Raw genomic sequence first — 21,483 nt, 5'->3', positions numbered from 1 at the left:
CAAAAATTTAGTAAGAAAAATGAACATAAAATAAATTTGTTTCAATTACACACTATTTTGAAAATCATTGTTTAAAATATTTTTAATGATTTGAGGAAAATTCCAAGATAGTATTGAAAAATGAAATTAAGAATTTTACTATTGTTTCTATTCATTTTTGTAATTATAATAATTATAAAAATAGAATAGAAATACCAGTATTAGAAGAGTAGAAGTCTTCTCTCTTCTACTGTTATTTCTATTCTAATTTTGTTTCTATTTATTTCTATGTGATATTTTTATTTGTGTTTTAGTTATTCTATTCGTCACAGAAATTTCTGTAAAGATAAAGATCTATTGTTAGAAATTAGTTTCAAACATTTTCGTAATTAATTTCTTACTGCTTTCTCTATTATGTGTTCAGACTGTTAAGACCATTATTAAATTATTTTATCTATTTTTTCCCCCCACTTGATGTGTGAAATATCAAATGTTTCTTCTGAAACATAATTCTTAAAATTTGAAGTATTTCTAAAGAAATAAATATTCAATTGTGAATGAAACAAAATTCAACTATTCACTGCAATATTCGATATATTTAATATCTACTTTTCTGACATTGTTTTCACTTTTATATGGTAAAACTTAGATATTTCATATTGATTTTTCAAAAATATTAGATATAGTAGAATATTAAACACACACACACACACACACTAAAAAAATGCATTTATTTATTTATGACTGCTAAATAATGCTATATATCATGGGATTACTACTCTAACATAACAATTTATTTGCCCTCCAAAAACATAAATAACAAAAGACAAATGATAAAATACATATAAAATATTAAAAAGTAAAGAGTAAGATATAAAAATATACAGAATGTATAAAATTTATGAACTATATATAATTTATAAACATTTTTTAAAAATTATAAAATAAAAAGATATATACATTATAATTTACAATTTTCATTCCTTTATTAAGTATTTTTTAATCCTAAGTTTTAAAGTGAAATCAAAAAATAAAAATGAGTTAATGCCTAAAGTTTTTGTAACAGTTCAATAAACAACCGTCTAGACAAGAAAATGACAAAAAAGATAAATTTGAGTTGGTTTAAGAAAGACAAATTGTGGGTGTCTCCTAAAGTATTAAGTGGAGAAAGTAACCCATTGAAATACCAATAAAATAAGAGCTGCTCAAAATAATTAATACATGTAAAGACTTTTCAGAATCTAAATAATAATCATGCCACTTCATATGAATCAGTATAAGGTTAAGCAAAAGTTGTTATTAAGTATTAAGGTTGCTAAGTAAAAGTTATAGTGTGTTTAAAATCTTGTTAAAAAGTGAGAAAATGGAACAATAAACTAATTTAGTTTTTAGTTGGAAAAGTTTAAAAGTAATTTTTTTCCCCTATTCAATTTAAAATGAAAACTATTTTGAGTTCACTTTAAATTCTGCCTACATTTTACAATTTTTAGTGTTTGGCATATATAAAACCTAAATGCAGATAAATCAATATTTATTATTTATTAATATTTTTCATAAATCGTTTTCTAGTCTATATTTTCATCCTGTAATGAATAACAATAATAGATTAGGATAAGTTAATAGAAAATATATAAACGAGTTATAACAAGATCTATGTAAATTTTTACACCTGCATTACATACTAAACTTAAATAACAATACTGCATAATATTGATATTTATGAAAGCAACAAATAAAATGATAGTTAAAAAAACTCGATTTTTATACGTTTTCATATTTCTGGATCAAGAAAAAATTTCACAGAACTCTTAGTATATAACATCATGTTAATGATTCTCAGGGAAGAAAGATTTTGTTAGCAGTTATTCATATTACACTATTATTTTTATACTTAACACTTTCTCTGCTTTCTGCTTGCACATCTGATTGATACGATTTTCGTTGTTTACCTTCTGTTACCTTCATTACAGTATGCTGATGATATGATTTTGCATTATTTGGTTGCTGGAAGTTTTTGGTAAATTGCACATGCTTTATTTTTCAGTTGTTGTTATTACCTAAAAGTGTAAGAAACATTTCAGAGATTACATTTTGTTTCTTACTTTTTTATGACATATTTAATTATAATCGTTTTTCATTATATGTGTGACTCAGTTTCACATCACACAATTATATAAAGACCGCTTGAAATGAAGAAAATTTTTATGCTTAATTTGTGTTTAACAGTGACATACTTTATGAAAAAAATATATTATATTCGGTGCAACTTTTTTCAATGAAAAGCAAGCATTAAAGAACAAATAAACCATATATATTAATACATGAAAATGTCATTCTGATGAATATTTTCCCTTAGTCTTTGTTTCTAAAATGCTTTATTCTAGGATTAGTACAGTTGGGAAATTAAATTTTTTTTCCAAATAATAATAAAATATAAACTGCTTTAAAAGATTATTATTAAATGATATGATAATGATAGTAAATATATATTATTTTGACTTCACAAGCATATCAACATTTGTAATTTTCAGAAATAGTATTTAACATTAATTTTGCTGTGTTTCTTTCCTCAGCCATTTATCACTGCCGAAGAACTGAGACGAGAACTGCCACCCGATCAAGCCGAATACTGCATCCAAAGAATGACACCTTATAAGGGAATGGGTGCAATTCCGGGAGCTTTAGATTATATGTCGTTCTCCACTGCTCTGTATGGTGAAAGTGATTTGTAACATGTAATATGTTTAAGAAACAAAAAGTGCCTTTTGTCTGGCATTCAGTTTGTCTTCCATGTGATGTCGAAGTTGTGGTGACTAGTCTACATCAAAGTGCAAACGATCGTCTAAACCAAAGTGTCATTGTGTTGGTTTAGAGATTTGCTGTTTGTCGACCTAATCGATATGCTTCTATTTATCTATGTAACATTTTTTCTTCACATTGTTATGCTCGTGAGTACCATATTGCACATCAAGATGTTAGAAGTATTCTAAAATTTACTGTAATATATTTTAGTTTGTTAGAAAATTAGAATGTCACAAATAAGGAAAAGCACATTTCCTTTGTTCAACACACTATATTTTTGGCTTTTTTTTTTTTTCCTTATTTTACACAAAGTTTAGTTTTTTTCCAAACAATTATTTATGAGTGGCCATCGTGATGCAAAATTACTACAACGGAAAGTTAGTTTCCGTCTCAGATTGTGTAAGTCACAGAATAAAAAAAAAATCTTGTCGTAAAATACAAAAAAAAAAAATTCCATTTTAATTTTTAAATTGCATTGCATATAATGTGAATTGTTATTGTCCGGATTTAGTGAAATGTTGTACGGGAAATAACACCCCACACAAAACATTTGAAATTTTAAGTATTTATAATTCTTAGCAACGAATTTAGGATTTTGATATTCATTTGGATTTGTGAATAAAAAAAAAAGAAAACATTTTATACAAAATTTGGAAGTCGTTTTATGGGCTAGAGCCCTAGTCAAAATGAATATTGATTACTGTAAAATTTTGTAATTTTATGGTAAATTAATATTTAAAAGAAATTTTTTGAATTGTCTTTTGTGTCAGAAATGCAATTCATGATGTTAGTAGCTTAAATCATGCTCAGGTTAAACAATAAAAGAAGTTTGTTCCTTCCTGAAATTCTTTATTAGTCCTTAAAACAACACATCATCATTATTTTTTTAAAAAATAACAGAAACATTTAATTCCAGGAGATGCCATCAACCAATAGAAAAAAAATATATGAGAAGTAATTGGATTTTTTCCTTCTCAAATTTTGTTTGGAATTAACAAATGGATCTTATTTAAGGTTAGAATTTAGAAATAAACTAAAATTAGTTTGTTCCAGAAGAAAGGAATTAAAATCTTCCTGGTAAAAAATTGGATATAAAAAATATTTTTTTTTATACCCAAAAGTTTTGAGAAGTTGGAAAAAATCTTAATTTGACAAAATAACAAATTTCGTCTCGTGAATAATCGGAAGTAAAAATTTTATTTAAATAATTTTATTAGATTTGCAGCTCAGTTCTAGAAAATAACGCGATAGTTCGATGTATTAATTTAGCAGTATATTTTAATTATAATCTGCGATACCAGATGGTGCGCAGTTCGATTTCCCGACATTAACAAAAATATTCGGAATTTTTTTTTAAATTGTAAATTTTAAACTTCTAAAACGTTTAAACTTGTTTTAAAATACATGCGTTTCAAGTAAATTCAATAAACTACGTAGTTCGGTTTAAAAAATTTAACTATATATCAACAATGACGTCATCGCTAAATAAATCAAAAATAGAATTTTAAGTCTTCGCATCATTATTGTTATGATTTTACTTTAGATTTATTTTTAAAATGCGAATTCACACAATAATGGTTTTTTTTTACGCTTTATATTCTGTTATCCGAAAGGCTGGCCGTGAAATAATTTTCCATCTAGCCGAATGATGGCGCCTCTCGATTGCTGGGTGGGAGAATATATATATCGATTAAACGGTTTGTGCAGAAATTGACCGATTTTTCATTTCTGGTGACACTCGTAGAGTTTTTCTTCCGATATCGCCCAAGATAATGTGATTTGCAAATACTGAGTTTTCATCCTGTTTAACCTTCGTCCCGTTAATCGCAGGTGAGATAGATTGGCGCGTGCAAGGGGAGACCGAGCGTGCAGCGGGGAATTGCCTGGGACCTGGAGGATTGGAGAGGTAAACGCACTGCAGTTGCACGGCTGGTTGAAAGAAAACTAGGTTGTATCCGTGTAGGAGTGCAGCGTAGGCGATTTTGTCTCGCATTTCTCCATTTGCCAGCGAATCGGTAAGTATCTTGAATCTTGGACGCGATTAATGCCACCGATTCTTCTTCACACCCTATTGCTCTACATTTAAATCATCATCGGGGATTTTTAAAATAAATTTTAGGGAAACTTCCGAGATCCTTTTCGTTGTCTTTTAAGCAATTGGAAAAGATACGGTAGGCGTTGCCTGCTTTTGTACTTCATCTCATGGCACGAAAGCTAAGGAAACGCTTTACAGGGGTAGAACACTTAGATTAAAATCGAAAAGTGCTTTTAACAATGGCACGCTACGTGGTATTAAACCGGCTAAACACTTAGGACATCCGAACTCCCGATTTTGTTTTTTTTTTTTCTTTTTTTAGTTTACGATGTATTTAAAGTTAATTAGCAAAAGTGGAGAAAAAAAAGGAAAACCTTACGAAATTTTCTGCTTCGAAAAAAAATTTAATCCTCTAAAAAGTCGCGTTTTCTCTTTTCGTCCGATAACAATATTAAATCGCTGCTTTATTATTAATGTAGTCGGGAGTAAAAATGGCAGAATGGTTTTTGTACGTGAGCGGGGGAAGTTTGAAAAATATAAATAAAAATAACGTGTACTAATACTTGTATTATTTTTCTGTTTTATATAGGAAAACAGTAATATTTTGTGTATAATACATTCGGCCATGTTGCGTTTTTGTGTCGTGGCTACTGAAAATTTAAACATTGCTGTAACAGAAAGCTTTTCCGTGTCGCCGCCTTTCTTTTTTTTCCCCTCCCTCTCCAGACACGATATAGTTTAAATGCAATCACCGATAGCAGCTCCCCTAGCGACAAGCCATTGGAACTAAGTTCTACCGCCCAATTACCTCGTCTTGTTTTATGTATTAAAGTCGCTAATGTAATACGATCGAAGTTAAAATCCAACAGAGCGGACACTTGGCTACACTTTTTTTTACCCTCCCTTCTTTCCTGTTATTTTAATTGATTTACATCTTACAAATTAAAGATGTTTACTTCCAGTCGAAAAGGGCAAAATCCGATAAAATATCGATCACGTGAACGTACTGAGAGTGAACCCAAAACGGCACAGTTTACAGTTCATGTAACTCCGGGACATTAGCATTATTGTCGGGCGTATGCCAAGTAAACCCGAGCCAAATTATTAAAAATAAAAAATAATTTTTAAAAAAATACATATAAATCATTCATTTTTCAACTTTATTCAATTAATTTTTTTATAGTAAAATAAATGTTCACGCATTAAACCCGAAACTTTACGGCCATGTAAAGTCTCTAAACTTGTAATAATAATAATAATAATAATAATAAATAGATTTATAAATCCTTCTAGCTGTATGAATGAAAACAAAATGTAGAAATTCATACGGGAAAAACTAACATTACTTATTAAGTACAGTAATTCACAGGTAATTTATTAACATGGCGTGTGTAAACTTTGTTTACAGAAAGTAAAGAAAATTTCTCACAGGATCATTAAGTAAACTTATTCTATAAGTAAGAAATTATGTTTACAACACCGTGTAACACATGCTCTTCATAAGAGAAGAATTTAACTTTATACAAGGATCGGGTACCTAAAATTTTATAGATGTATTGAATTACACAGAGAACGTATAATATACCGGCTTTATTGATACATAACATTTATAGAGTAGATGTTTGGTAGTTTACAGATTGCAATAATATTATTTTAGCATCCAGAACTTAGATAAGTTCTAGTTTGGGAGTAGAATTCACAATAAGTTTAATTGTTTTACTTGCTAAAAAAAAGCTGGTAAAACAATTACATGTACAGAAACAAGTCTGTAGAAGATAAAATGTTATTGCTACACAGAAGCTAAATATTTATAAATTTAAATACTTAGATAATCGTTTAGGAAACTTTCATATTTTTTTTTCCCCATCTACATACATATATTTTCTTACTTCGCCAACATTTTCCGTTGTTGAATAGAGTTGAGGCGCAATTTTTCTTTTTAAGTATCGACCCAATCCTCCATTTGAGTCATCGTCTAGAAAGTAATAGCTAAGAAGTATTTATCTTCTCTCTTCAATGATTCCCTAGATTCTCCTTGACCTAATTTACAATCAGAAAATTCGCTTCTCTATAATCTGTTCAATACAAAAATCTTTCAAATCGAGAAGAAAAAGTAATTAATCGAAAAAATTTTTCAATTAGTACGTCAAAATGGCCAACGAGAAAAATCGTTATTTTTCAAAGTTTTTACTATTTCTATTGGTCACGAATCGGATATTTCGTGTTACGGGCGTAACGAGCAAAATCCTTTCAATTAACTGTAGAGAAATGCAATTTTTCTCTTCCTTTTTTTCTTTCTGTAAAGAGCGGGATTGGAATATCTCGGCTGTAAAATATTTTAAAGAATTCGCTTCCTGCCAATTATTTAAATGCTAGACGAACTAGATGCCAAGTATGATCCATAAGAGAACTTTATGAGAGTCTATTCACTAGCGTTAGATTATGTCTTTCGATATTCGCCATTTTCGTAACCGAAACATAGCTACGAAACTGGCCCATATTGACTTTTTATGAATAGCTCATAAAAAAGAATATATATATATATATAAGCGCTGCTTTCGTTCACCAGTTCGTAAAGTCGGTATCAATCTTTCTTATCTTTCTGGAACATTCTTTTGTCATTTCTGGACCGAACCATTTAAACATTATATAGCCGATCTTGTCCGGAAGTGAGTACCTCAACAGGAGCATTTAGTAGGCGACATTAAAGCACTTTTATGATCGCCGAAACGTATTTTTAAATAATTAAATAATGTATAAGCCATTAAGTTAATGTTTTAAGTAGCTTTTATCTTCTATTTTCCAGTTATTAATTTAACTTTAATTGCTTCATTGATTATAATATTAGTAACTGGTTTAACTACTGTTTCTTTTATTCTTTTATTTCTTTCTGTCCGATCCAGATTGGCGACATGATCGAGCATCAACCAAGTTGACGCGGTCGATGTATCATGGAAAATCACCCAACTACTAGATACGCTCAGGATTGCCCACTGTTTCTGTCGATATCCAAGTGACCATTTTTCTTCTCGACGCGAGCGAAGATGATGAACCACTGTCTCATCTATCTTCTGCTCCTGCATTTTTGTACAACAGAGTCCTTTGTTCTCGAAGGATCTCCAACTTCTTACGCACAATTTCAAAAATGGTGCGCTAATTTAAACAGTTCACTCAGTTTAGAATTCCAGACCGAAGAACCTAATGGTTTGTTACTTTACACGGACGACGGCGGAATTTATGACTTTTATGAACTTAAATTAGTCGAGGGTGCTCTTCGTCTACGTTTTAATTTAGGCGGGGGTGCATCCATCCTGACTGTCGGTAGAAATCTGCACGATAGCCAATGGCACAAAGTCGAAATTGTAAGAAGCATCGAAGAAACGGTCCTCCATGTCGACAACGAAGCGGAACGTCTTCTGTCCAAAAATTCCGAACTGACTTTTGGCAACCAGACTACGAATAGTTATGTATATGTGGGTGGACTTCCTTCATGGTACAATTCAAAACTAAATTTACTAGCCCTACCTTCTGTTTTCTTCGAACCCCGTTTCAAAGGAGCCATCCGCAACGTTGTATATTGTAGTGACGATGGTACCACCAAAAGACAAGAAATGACCGAATATAAGGGTGTTAGGTCTAGTCAGTTCGACATTTGCGAACATAACGATCCTTGTCAAAATGGTGGGATTTGCATAAGTACAGACAGCGGAGCAATATGTAACTGTAAAGCTTTGGATTATGAGGGTGAACACTGCGAGAAAGGTAATTTATTATGTGTATATATATATATTAATAGTTTAAACTTTCTTTATAAAATATAAAACGGTTTTCTGGTAACTTAATTAACATTAATTCAAATGTTCGTCAAGGAAAGTATTTTTTTAACTTTGAAGGATTTAGGGGAAAGTATTTAAAGTAACAATCTTTAATCTTCAATAAAATAATCGCCAAATTGCATAAAAATCTTCAAAAAAGTCCTATAACTCGAAGGAGTATTCGAAGCGTATAAAATAAGAAAAAAATATATATATTGGCTATAAGCAAACAAGCCAATCCTTCATCTCGAACTGTAAATAGAACAGGATTGCTCAGAATAAAGTATTTATCGATGAGACATCCCCTTCACTGGAATATGTCCCATCGATAAACACTTTAGCCCAACGAATAGTCGGTTAGTAGTAAATTTTATTACTCAACATACAATCACCAATAAGATACGGTTCGATAATGGAAATTACAAGATAAAGAGATTATCTTAATCTTCCATGTTAGGAAAAAAAAAAAGATTAATAGCATTAATTTTATCATATATTACTATTTAATCCGGACGAATACTGTGTATTATAGGATTAAATAATACGGGATAAAAATATGCTCAAAATATTTTTATTATTTCTTTTAATCTTGGTGGTTTTTTTTCGAACAAAAAAAGAATAAAATAAAGAAGAAGAAAAGATTTTAACTCGTTGAAGTTGCTGATTTGCATCTTGTTATCAACATTTGTATAGAATCGATAATTCCTTCGTGTGTTATTTTATGCAAATATGATACTTATAAATCCGTTTTTATAATTAATGTTTCCGTTAAAATTATTAAATTTACATGAAATGGTTACTGTTTTATAAATTAAAATAAACATATTTTAAAGGAAAGAGAATTTACATTTAAAAAAAATTATATATATATTTGAAAATGTTAATATTTAAATGTCAAAGTTCGTGTAAAGTTTATGAAAGTTACGGAACCGTAAAACCAACTAAATTTTACTGTTTAACGCTGTTCGGTTATTAAAATTTTCTAGAAAATGTTGAAAACAACTTATGTAAGTATCGTAAAAATTCCTGGATAAGTTGATTGTTCGTTAGGGGGTCCAAGTTATTAAAAAAGTACGATAGGACTTCGGGCTATATATATATACTGTTTATAAGGCAATTCCTAATCTTCAATGAAATAATCAAAGAGTAAAAGGTCTTTATACCTCGCACTGGCACTATACGGATATAAATCCTATAAAAATCTTATGGGAACTATTGAAACGTCAAGACAGCAATAAATCATCACAAAATAAGAAGTGAAAAGAAAAGAAACCTGCCTCAGTTTGGCAGCATGATCAAGAAATCTAAAAGCTAGTGACATCTTGCATTAGCAGCTTGTCAAAGCTTATTGAAGTTCTAGGGGGATGCTGTTCAATAACACTGTCTTTGTAAACTCAACGTTAATTTATCCATTCTTATGCAGTCTATAACTTTTTTTTTTTTTTTACAGTTTCGTTAAATATTAAGCAGAAATAATAGAAAGAAAAGTTAAAAGACGAGTCGTCGACATTAAAAGTGCATCAAATTTTTTGGGAAACGTTTAAACAATGTCAACTAATGACTGCAAACATCGTCGATACCGTTTCGATTATACGTGTGCTCCATTATGATTTTCACTTATTAAAGTGTTAAAAATATATACAAAAAGTTACTACGAAATCGTGAGAACATTTCATAACCATTATTCAATTATTCGAGTATTTTTATATTATAAATGCTTAAAAATTTATTACAATGGCGCGTTATCCTATGGGGAAAAAAAAAAGGGAAATTGCCTGGGGACTCCACTAATTTTTATATAATAAAATATTTTTCCCTAAAATTTCCCCGAAGAAAAATGCCTGAAGTAAACATTGTACTGTACGTGGGGCACCCTAATTCAAATTTGCCCGGAGCCATAACGCGCCACTGCTTAGTTATACTTTTATGTGTTGGGCATAATTTGCTTAATGCAATATTACAAACATAAAAAAAATATTTAAGAGATTCTACAATAATTTTAAATAGTATAATTTATAATATTTACTGAAAGTCAAGATGAGTATTATTGCTTAAAGAAATCATCTATGGATCAATTCGTTTGGTTAGGATAGTGTCATTTTTTACGTCAATTTGACGTCATCCGTTCTGTTTTACAATGAGAAATTTTGAAAAATGACGTCAAATTTACGTTAAAATGTGCATTATCACAAACCAATCGACACAGGCATTATATTTTTGAATATCTTACGTCGAAGGGTTTAAATAATTTTTCCCGATTTTAAATACAACTTTAAAACCTGGACATTAAACGGTAAGTATAAGTTATTTATAGCTTAATTATAATAAATAAGATGAAATTTATCAAATATATCCGATTATATTTATTTTTTTTTTATGTTGTAAAGTTTGTTAAAATCTTTCCGAACCAAGCGCGTGGATTAAATCGGGGGGATGATTTTTTAAAATAATCTTTCGATTATCCGTGCAAATGATAATACCGATGAACGTTCTTACGTTAATTAATTTCGCGCCTGTTTAAAAATACCGATGATAATTCGTGATTAATTATTAAATAAACGATTAAAAATTGATACCGGTTCCGCTTTAATCGCTATTTGCAGGAATGTTATAAATAATGTCGGATAATTAATGGATTAAAGCTTCTGTTTTATTACGGTATTTTAAAATTAATACGTTTCAAAAATAAAACAAAAAATAAATTAATATTTACACTTTTACTTAAAATAATATTTTTAGAAAATTAAATAAAGAAAAAAAAATTAATATTGAGAATCGATGCGCTTCTCAACGGAAGAAAAATAAATTATTTGTTTGTTTTGATCTTAATTTATTTCATAGTTCATTTTTTTCCCATTTTATCGTAATATTAATACTGTATTTATTTTAAAATGTAAAAGTGAAATAAGTAATGCAAAGTTTATTGGAACAAAATAAAATTAGTTGAAAAAGTTAACAAATGAACACGCCAAATGGTGGCGCAATGAATGAAATAANGAAAAACATTTTATATATAATGGCAATACAATGGAGTTACTATGAAGTTTTTCCACATTTATTTTTATGTTTAAAAATGACAAAAAAATAGATAAAATTAATAGAGTGAGCTATAAAACTGTTATTTCAATTAAAGTATGCATTTTTTTTTTAATGTTGATTCATCGTAGCTTTTTCTAGTTTTATTTCCTTAAGGCTCAATATATTTTCTTTTTTAAACTAACCATAAGTAATGTTTCCTTTCAGTGAAATCATATTTTGTGATAATAACAGTGTTTTGTCGTTTTCTACCCTAATCACAATAAGATGTGTTGTGATTTTTTCTTTTTTATTCATAACATTTTGGAAACTGGCAAAAAAATAATATAAGTTACGAGTCTAAGATGGAAAACATTAATTTAGAATGTTAGAAAATAAAATAACCAATTGGATATACATTTCTTTGATACTAGATAAAATAAATCATTCTTACTTTTAATGAAGTGTCAACCTTAATATAGTATTTTATCACAGTTATAATAAAAATTATTTTACATGCATTTTAATTAATAATGACTTAATTTTGATTAAATACACGTGCATCAATTTAATTTATTATAAAGGTGTTAATTATGGCCGAATTATAATTATCAAGCACAACCAACAATATAGAATATAAAGCCTTCCTAATTACAAATATAATCTAAGACGATTATCTATTATGATAATGTAAATTACTATGGCATATGTAAAAGATGATACATTAAATATTATGCAAAATATGATGATTATGTAGCGTGTGCTTTTCGTATAGGCCTACATTATAATGAGCATCGAATTCTACACATAGTACGAAAAGGAATATGCTAAATAAGTCGATCAAATTAGTAGTTAATCCTACACGAACAAGTGTCTTTGCATGTTAACAAATAAAGGTTAAAATTGTAAAATGAACTTGACATTATTGAAATATTTATGCAAGAAATATACGAAAATTTGCCTTCGATAAAAATTTAGTAATGTAACGTGACACAGTCGTGTCTGTTCCGTCTGTAAAAAAATTTGTTTCAAAAATAATGAGATTAGAAATACATTATCAAAATATCTATTGGATTATTATTAAAATAATATTTACGATACATTTGAGTGAAGAAGTAAAAGAATTTTATAAATGTTCTGTTATTTCTTTAAGTCTTAGTGTTTTATAGTTGATAATAAAGAAGTTTAATGCGTAATTAAATATGAAAAGAATCGCTAAGACACTCGCAACAAATTCAACGGGTCATTGAATACGCTAATAGAAAGCTTATAAAAATGACAAGATATTTTATGGTCTAAGGTCACCTTTCAGGATCATTATGGGCAGTGCCAGTAGCAACCTTGCACTTCTATAAAATCGATGTCCAACTGGAAACTAATATGATAGAACTAGAATACAGATACAGATGTAACAACATATTTTATTCTGCTTTTATAGTTATTTTAAAGACAAAAGCTCGAGAATTAATCTTTAAATTCTGTGAATACGCTTACGGGAAAATTATTAATCTTGTTATTGTCAATAATTCTATTATTTTGTATCCAAATAATATAAATTATAGAAATCAACGTACTAAAAATATTGTAGATGTAACCTTTCAGCTTTGTCGATATTTTTAAAACGTAATTCACAAAATAATTTTTTCCCCTCTATTTTCTTCGATCGATAATGCGTGTCTATAGAGTGAAGTCATTAAATGTCTTCTCCGGTCAGTAAACCTGGCTTTCGACCAAAAAAAAGAAAAAACTTTCTATAATGTTAATGTTTCTTTATATATTTATATATATATATATATATAGCTTACTTTTTCTTTCTGTTCTTTAATAGAAAAGGCACCGTCAGAAGTAACTTTTAAAGGAACAGAAATCTTGCAATATGATCTAAGAGGAAGCGGGGGCGAGCCTATAGTGAGTACCAGTGAAGTGATATCGCTTTACTTCAAGACCAAACAAGCGAGCGGTCTCCTATTCTATACAGGCAATGGAGACGATTTTCTCAATCTTTCCCTTCGTGGAGGTGGTCTTGTTGTTACTATTCGTTTAGGTTCTGGTACTATAGAAAGAATCGTTCGACCGGGAAAAATTCGCTTCGACGACAATCAATGGCATCAGGTAGTCATTAATCGGCACGTCAGAGAGGTTGGTTGGAGTTTTTAGCTTAGGGCGCGTTTGGAAATTGTAACCGGTGTTACCGGTAACACCGGTTACAATTTCCAAACGCGCCCTTATTGTGCATTATGATACTTAAAGCGAGAAGCGATATCGCTTTTGCGCCATTGATTATCATTTGTTCATTTGGGAAGCTGAAATGAAAATTAGGGGAAAAAGGCCCCCGATTAATTATGTAAGAACACTTCCGGTATAGACCAGAAGTCACACGATTTTAATTAAAAAATGTTTTCCCCCAAAACGGAGTTACATAAATGACCGGCATGACTGTATTGCTAAACAGCAAAAGTATGATGTACAGGAGTAAGACACTAATAATTTGAGATCTAGATCATATATTTTAAATTAAATAAGTTAAAAATATGATTAAAATGAAAATAAATAAGTGCTCGTTCCTATTAATTAACATTAACGATGATTTAAAATAATACATAGATTCAGTTTCATATTTAAAATTTCAATTTTTCTTTAAATATTTTACACACATTCTGTCTTGATCAAATAATGTGCGTTTTTCAATATATATGTAATTAATTCTTATTAATTGATCTTATTATTAATTCTTATGATTAATTCCTCGAAAATTTAATCGCATAGAAATTATAAATACACTAATAATAAAATTCTGGTAACAGGATTTTTGTTTTTATACAGTTCTCGAGTGCTTCTAAGAGACGATCGGCTAAGTAAGCAAACCAATAGCATAGTTCGTTTCATATTAAACGGACTGTGCCATTGGTTTGCTTACTTAGCTACTTGTTAGAAGAATGACTTTTGTCTACATAATAATAAACTCTTATGATTAATCAATCAATTATTCTACTATTAATCAAATGGAATTCAGTGCATTAATAATCTTACTTTATTTTCTTATATTTTTATGTTTACACTTTATTGATTGATTTAAAAATTAATAAGTAAAAAATTATATTTATAACTGTATTAAATTACTTGCTTGTCGCATTTTAAAGCGATTTTTTTAATTGTAATTTGGCACATAAATAAAAATCCATTATAAAAAAATATATTCATGTGCCAAAAAAAAATCTTTTAAATGTTACATAGTTAAAAATTTCTTGTTTACATCGTCTTAGCTTGTTAGAAGGAAAGAACTTTTATAATTTTTTTAACTTTCGAGTCATAAATTAAACGAGTGATTGCATTCTATTCTAAAAAGACGTTATTAAGAAAATAAATGAACAAAATTAATAAATTCTTGCTAAAAACTTAGCAAAAAAATGTAAAGAAACACGACACCTTTGCAAGTTTTGAGTCATGTAACTTGTGCTCTATAATCCGCGATTCAATGGGTCTTACTAAGGATAATGACGTGAAGGGATCGAATCCCGTCTAGGATTTTTTCCCCTCTATTTTGTATTGAATACGATGTCCTAGATTTGAAAATTAATGTTGCAAAATCTATTAAGGCTACAAAACAGCGGATTTCTGTTTTATGGTTACTATCTTCCAGAAAAAAATTTCTAGAGCGAAAGACATTAATGTTAAAAAATGGTCATCTGGAGATGAATGAATAAAATTAGATCATTCAAAAAAAACCAAATAAAAATAAATAATATTTTATATTTATATAATTTCTATTAATTTTTTTTTCTTGTTACTCGAATTTTAAGTTTAATGAATATTTATTCTTGCTGTTGTAAACGAAAATGAATGCATATTATTTAAGCTTTTCTCAAATTAATAGGAAATAATAATAATGAACTGGCTAGAAAACTAAAATTAAAAATTTTTGAAAGTAATTATTTGAATATAAAAATATCCATATTATTGCTGCTTTTATTTGCCATGTGAGAATACTTTAACCACTTTGGTTTAATTATCGTTGATTTAAATTTAATCTGACTAAATTTTAATGTAATACTCTTTATATAATATTTACTATGGAGAACATTAAAAAAAGTAATAATAATAGCTAATTTTACTGCATTTTGGTAGATCTTTTAATATTTAATAACTCCCAACGATCATTATTTAAAATTTTTTTTAAAAACAAAGTATTAATTATACAAGCGAAATTCGTTTTATATTAACTTTTGCATACTTTACATAATTGTTATTAAAACAAAATGGTTTTTTAAATTCATCTACAGAATTATAAATCGCAGCGATTTATCGCTTATCGCAATAGGTATCAAATTAAATTGTTTATCTTAATTAACAATTATTTCTTTTAAAATGATATTACAGATTACACCGTCTACCGGCTTTTGTCATGTGAGTATTTACTTAACTAAGATAATTGCAATTTAACAAAACTCTAATGATATCTTTTGATTACTAGTTATCTCTAACTGTGGATGGAATCTATTCTGAAAGAGGTTCGACTGCTGGTAGTTTTGCATTGCTTTCCAGCAGTCAAATTTATTTAGGAGGAATGGAACTCACTCCAAGTTTAAGAGGAAGAAATAACTTTGTTGGATGCTTGAGAAAGGTATCTGCATTTATGATCTTCGTAACGTTTTTTGATTTTTTATTTTTAAATTATTTGTACTGAAAATCTTGAATATTTATAGTACATTAAATTGAGGATTTGNATATATATATATATTTTTTTTATTACTATTATTAGTGTTTCGTGTTCTGGGATTTATTTAGTTATGTGAGTTTATTCTGATTAAATTACTTGTAGAAAACAAACATCTACATATCTAAATCCCAAATTCAGACAGTAGTTTTATTGCTGAGTGCCGTTAATATTAATTAATACTTAGATTTAACTAATAAATTAGTAATATGTAAATTTTATTTTTGATCCTAATGCACTTTTTACATTAATAATACCACTGCGGATATTCGATATTAAAATTATATTTGTAATGCAAAAAAAGTAGAAAATTTGAGGGGGGAAATATATATATTTATAAATATTTATCAGGCTTTTTTTAAAGTTAAAAAAATATTTATTTTTATTTAAAAAACGATTTAAATAAATCTCTAGGAGAAGTGTAAAACTTCAATAACAATAGCAACTCTTCCATCTTTCATATGTTAATTTATAATACTGTTAACTAGACACCTTTACGAATACATTCTGGAAACTAATACGCGAATTTCTGACTCAGCAATCTTATTTTTCGTTTTGAATAAAAGAACAATTGTAAACCGCCTCTTTCAGTTAAATCACTCGGTGAACTATATGATTTAAATGATAGTTTACCCACATTTGATTCCTTTTCTGTTTGCCAATACGAGTAATTCTACGTATTTTATAAACTTTTAGAAAATTATGTTGACTTATAGCTCAAGTGATTAAAGAATCATTATTTTTCAACCTATTATTATATTAAATCAAACTTTTAAAAATTTAAAACTTGTTATTTTGCATTTATTTAGCTTTAATTGCGAAATAAAATTTAATTACTCTTTCTACAATTAGTTTATATTATATTACTTCTGTATTTAACTCATTATACTTTACATTAATTTATTTTACAGTGTTATCTGTATTTTGTTTATTTCCTACATTTAATGTATTACCCATTAACTTCTAAATTTAATTTATATAAGCTTTTTGAAATATTTTACTCTACTCAGAGTGTTTGAAATTTCTAGTTTGAAATTTATTTTAACATTTTAAGATGGTTTTAACAATTAATTCTTTTTTTTTAATTTTATAATAATTTATTTTTATTGTATTATTCTAATTTATAATTATAATAATTTACTTGCTTCTGTAATAAACAGAATATATTTTTATTTGAAATAGGTTTGTTTTCCATTGTTTATTGTCTATGTGAGTGATTGGGCTGCAATTTGAAAATTACAGACCTATACATTCCTACTGTCGTTCGTTAAACTCGAAAACGGAATTAGATAGATTTAAATCGCGACCAGATATGGAAAGCTTAGGGGCACGATTAACTACATACGAACTTCCGGTCTAGACCGGAAGTCACGTGGTTTAATTCAACATTTTTCTCGGGAACGGAGTCAGATAGATGACCGGCATAACTCTATTGTTATCAGGAGAAGTATGATGTACAGGGGCAAGACATTACTAAACTCGAGATCAGATATGGGAAGCTTAGGGCCGGAGAACTCGATTAACTGTATACAAACTTCCGGTATGGACAGGAAGTCGCGTGATTTTTTTAAATTAAAAGATGATTAAAAATTGCACCCCGGCATTGTGACGATGTCACAATAAATAATTGCTCGTTTCTGATAAGCTTTTTCAATTTTCTTAATTAAATTCCATTATAAATGATTCTAAAAGGCCCTGTTAGAATTTTAAAAAAGTTCTCTCATTAGGTATAGTATATATTTGTGAATTACTAAAGTTAAAGTAAGAATATTATTTATTTACTTTGCGTTTTTTGAGTCCAATTAAAGATTTAATACAATTTATTTTATTTTATGCTTTCATTATAATCCGANTTCAGCATAAAATTGTAAAAATAATAATATTGACGCTCAAATTTATTATCGTTTAATATAATAAAAATGAAAATCTAGTTGAAATGTTGCTTATAAAAATTTATATTTATTAATTTTTTTTGATAATTTTAATTTAATCAGTTTTGTGTTTACACGTATATAATTATTTATACAATAAACTTTAAAATATTTTGTTCAGTTATCCAAAAAAAATTGTTATTTTTAGATTTTACAATAGTATAAGACCATTCGATTTTTACAGTTATTTAAGGAAAGAAAAAAAAGATTTTCTATGAAATTTTTCTTTTAGAAAAACTTTTTTCTATATACTTTCAGACCTCAGGCTATATTTGAGCGTATAAATATAAACGTTGATACAAGAGAAAAATAGAAATGTATTTGATTCGTGATAGAAAATCGTGGGAAAGTTTACATTTTGATTTGTGATAAGCTTCAAATGAACAGTTTTTCTTTTTCTTTTTATTGAACTAAATCTCTTTCGTTAAATAATAACAGATAAATTTAGTTTATAGGAATGAATTAAAATTTATGTCTCTATTTGAATGAATACAATCGCTGAATGACCTGAATGTTCATTTGCGCATTGTCTATACGATTAAATTGATTGCTAGGAAATGTTTTTTTTTTTTATGATGACTTTAAAAATTTCCTGAACGTTTATGTTTTTGAGATTTTTTTAAAAAATCTCTTCTCACTTCTTAAAATTAATACATGATAGAAAAACATTATCGATTTCTTCATCTTATTACAGGATACAAATGTTCTTTGTGAAGAAAATGCGATAATTTCAGTTTAAAAAATGAAATATTGAGAAAGTTTAAATTATCCTCGATGTTAAGAAGATAATATATGAAAATTTGATAAAATAGACTTAAACGAAAATAAATTTGCCAACGTGTAATTCACAAAATAATTTTTTCCCCTCTATTTTCTTCGATCGATAATGCGTGTCTTGCATGCGAAAAAAAGTCCTATCCGATATCAATATTACTCCAAACGATTTCAAACAGAATAATTCAGTAAATTATCACATAATATCTATAAATCTTTTTGCTGATTTTTCATAACTGCTCTGGACGTTTGGGAAAAGAAGTTTCCATTACAGTATGAGTTCTTAATGGAGAATGAGCTTAGCAATTTCACAAAGCAGAAATGATGGAATTTTGCCATAATGTTGAAAATAACAAAAGGTTCATTTTCTTCATCCTCTTATAGATGAGATTGAAGCTAATTATGACACGAAACGTTCTATTTAATATAATTCAGTTATAAGAATTATTGGAAAGTGTGTCATTTATTTAAATTGTACATTTTTTTAAAAAATAAAACCTAAATAAACAAAATTAAATTTAGAGAAATTCTCATTTATTCTATTTGGATGAAAATTATACTAATTAAAACATTCTAGTGGGTTCATTTTTTATTTTANTGTAATATTTTATTTAAACCTGAATAAATTTTAAAATAGCATAAATCTGTTTATTTTAAAATAAAATATTCAAAAGTTAAATAAAAAAACAACCAATCAATATTTCTTTATTTAGCAAGTATAACTTCTCTATTTTTAAAAGAAACTGTATTTGTCATTTTATTCGTCATAACTATTTTATTTATCCGAATTATACGTTGAAATAGTTTTAATAATTCTTCAACAATCAAATAAATAAAATATTTAGCTATAAAAAAAACTTTCTGCATTTTAATTTATAGACAAATAGTAAATATTTAATAAACAGTTAGATCTTGTGAATTTTTAATGAATATCTTTACTAAATTATAAGATGACGATTTCAAAATTCAATCAGGATGAATAATTAATAATACCGCATTGATTCAGAGAAATTAATAATAAATTATTAGAGAAACATTTAAACAGAATTATTAAATCAGATTTAACGACAACCCAAGAAAAAGAATTTTAATATATAACCTTTAAAAAGATTTTCTAATTATTATCATATGTATATATAGATATATTATTGATAAATATATTCTTATATATAAAATGGATGAAACATATGTCCTGAGGGTAGTATGAAAGGAAAAGCATGTTCTGCGAATTGTATAAGGAAAAAATATAAATCATATATACATTTTCTTTCATACATTTTACAAAACTTTATTCCAATCGAAAATTTAATCTCAGCTGGATAAGAAATTGTTTTATTGGATGCATTTTTATTTTGGAAGTTCATTGACATATAAACTAATTACGTACGTTAAAAGTTTCTTAATTTAACAAACGATTAGTAATTACGATTTTTTAAAAAATATATACATTTTAGTGTTTTATTTAATTTTAATTTAATTAATAATGCAAACAATGCTTTTTAATTCTTTATTAGTTGTTAATTGAATATAGTCAGTGATTAATATACAGATGTCTTTTATAAGCATTTTCCATTTGTCACTAATTAAAACATTCTAGTGGGTTCATTTTTTTATTTTACAAATGAAATTTTGAAGAAATAATATTATATTTAAGCAGGTAACAATTTTTTTTTTAATTTAAAAATCCAAATTAATAACATTAATTCGGTTTTGTACCTAACAATTCTAATTAACCAACTCGATAAGTATTCATTTAATAATGATTAACGAAAGAATTTCTAATCTAATTTTTTCCTTAGTGGTAAAAGTATTTATAATTCGTATACTTAATTATGATTAATTGATTTAATAGCATCAAATAACTTCATTTATTTTTTTTTTCCTCTTTTTCTTATCAGAATCTATAATAATTTCAATTCGAAAGAAATGATAAATTGTTCAGACTTTTTGATAATCTATTAAATTATTGAAAAAAAAAATTCTCGTATAAATCTTTTTCCGGTGAACTTTAATTACGAAAATAAAAAATAATTTATAACGAAAAACATTTTATATATAATGGCAATACAATGGAGTTACTATGAAGTTTTTCCACATTTATTTTTATGTTTAAAAATGACAAAAAAATAGATAAAATTAATAGAGTGAGCTATAAAACTGTTATTTCAATTAAAGTATGCATTTTTTTTTTAATGTTGATTCATCGTAGCTTTTTCTAGTTTTATTTCCTTAAGGCTCAATATATTTTCTTTTTTAAACTAACCATAAGTAATGTTTCCTTTCAGTGAAATCATATTTTGTGATAATAACAGTGTTTTGTCGTTTTCTACCCTAATCACAATAAGATGTGTTGTGATTTTTTCTTTTTTATTCATAACATTTTGGAAACTGGCAAAAAAATAATATAAGTTACGAGTC

The 21,483-nt window shown here is 27.5% G+C and overlaps 2 protein-coding genes across 2 annotated transcripts in view; both read left to right on the top strand.

Moving 5' to 3' along the window:
• The window catches only part of LOC111628253 (alpha-actinin), a 49,881-nt gene extending 46,342 nt beyond the window's left edge, over positions 1-3,539 (top strand). The window contains exon 24 of the mRNA XM_023372005.1: positions 2,553-3,539. Within this exon, the coding sequence (XP_023227773.1) occupies positions 2,553-2,711 (159 nt within the window). The 3' untranslated portion in view covers positions 2,712-3,539. The remainder of the gene's footprint in view (positions 1-2,552) is intronic.
• A 920-nt stretch (positions 3,540-4,459) lies between these two features.
• LOC111628246 (neurexin-3-like) overlaps positions 4,460-21,483 on the top strand; it is a 131,653-nt gene continuing 114,629 nt past the window's right edge. The window contains exons 1-5 of the mRNA XM_023371995.1: positions 4,460-4,796; positions 7,720-8,578; positions 13,475-13,785; positions 16,024-16,050; positions 16,118-16,267. Of these exons, the coding sequence (XP_023227763.1) occupies positions 7,861-8,578; positions 13,475-13,785; positions 16,024-16,050; positions 16,118-16,267 (1,206 nt within the window). The 5' untranslated portion in view covers positions 4,460-4,796; positions 7,720-7,860. The remainder of the gene's footprint in view (positions 4,797-7,719; positions 8,579-13,474; positions 13,786-16,023; positions 16,051-16,117; positions 16,268-21,483) is intronic.

Source organism: Centruroides sculpturatus, unplaced genomic scaffold, assembly GCF_000671375.1.
Source record: "Centruroides sculpturatus isolate CEXI.00-Female unplaced genomic scaffold, Cexi_2.0 scaffold512, whole genome shotgun sequence".
Classification (NCBI taxonomy): domain Eukaryota; kingdom Metazoa; phylum Arthropoda; class Arachnida; order Scorpiones; family Buthidae; genus Centruroides; species Centruroides sculpturatus.
Note: the sequence above shows the minus strand (reverse complement) of the source record. Positions and strands in the feature narration are given on the sequence as shown.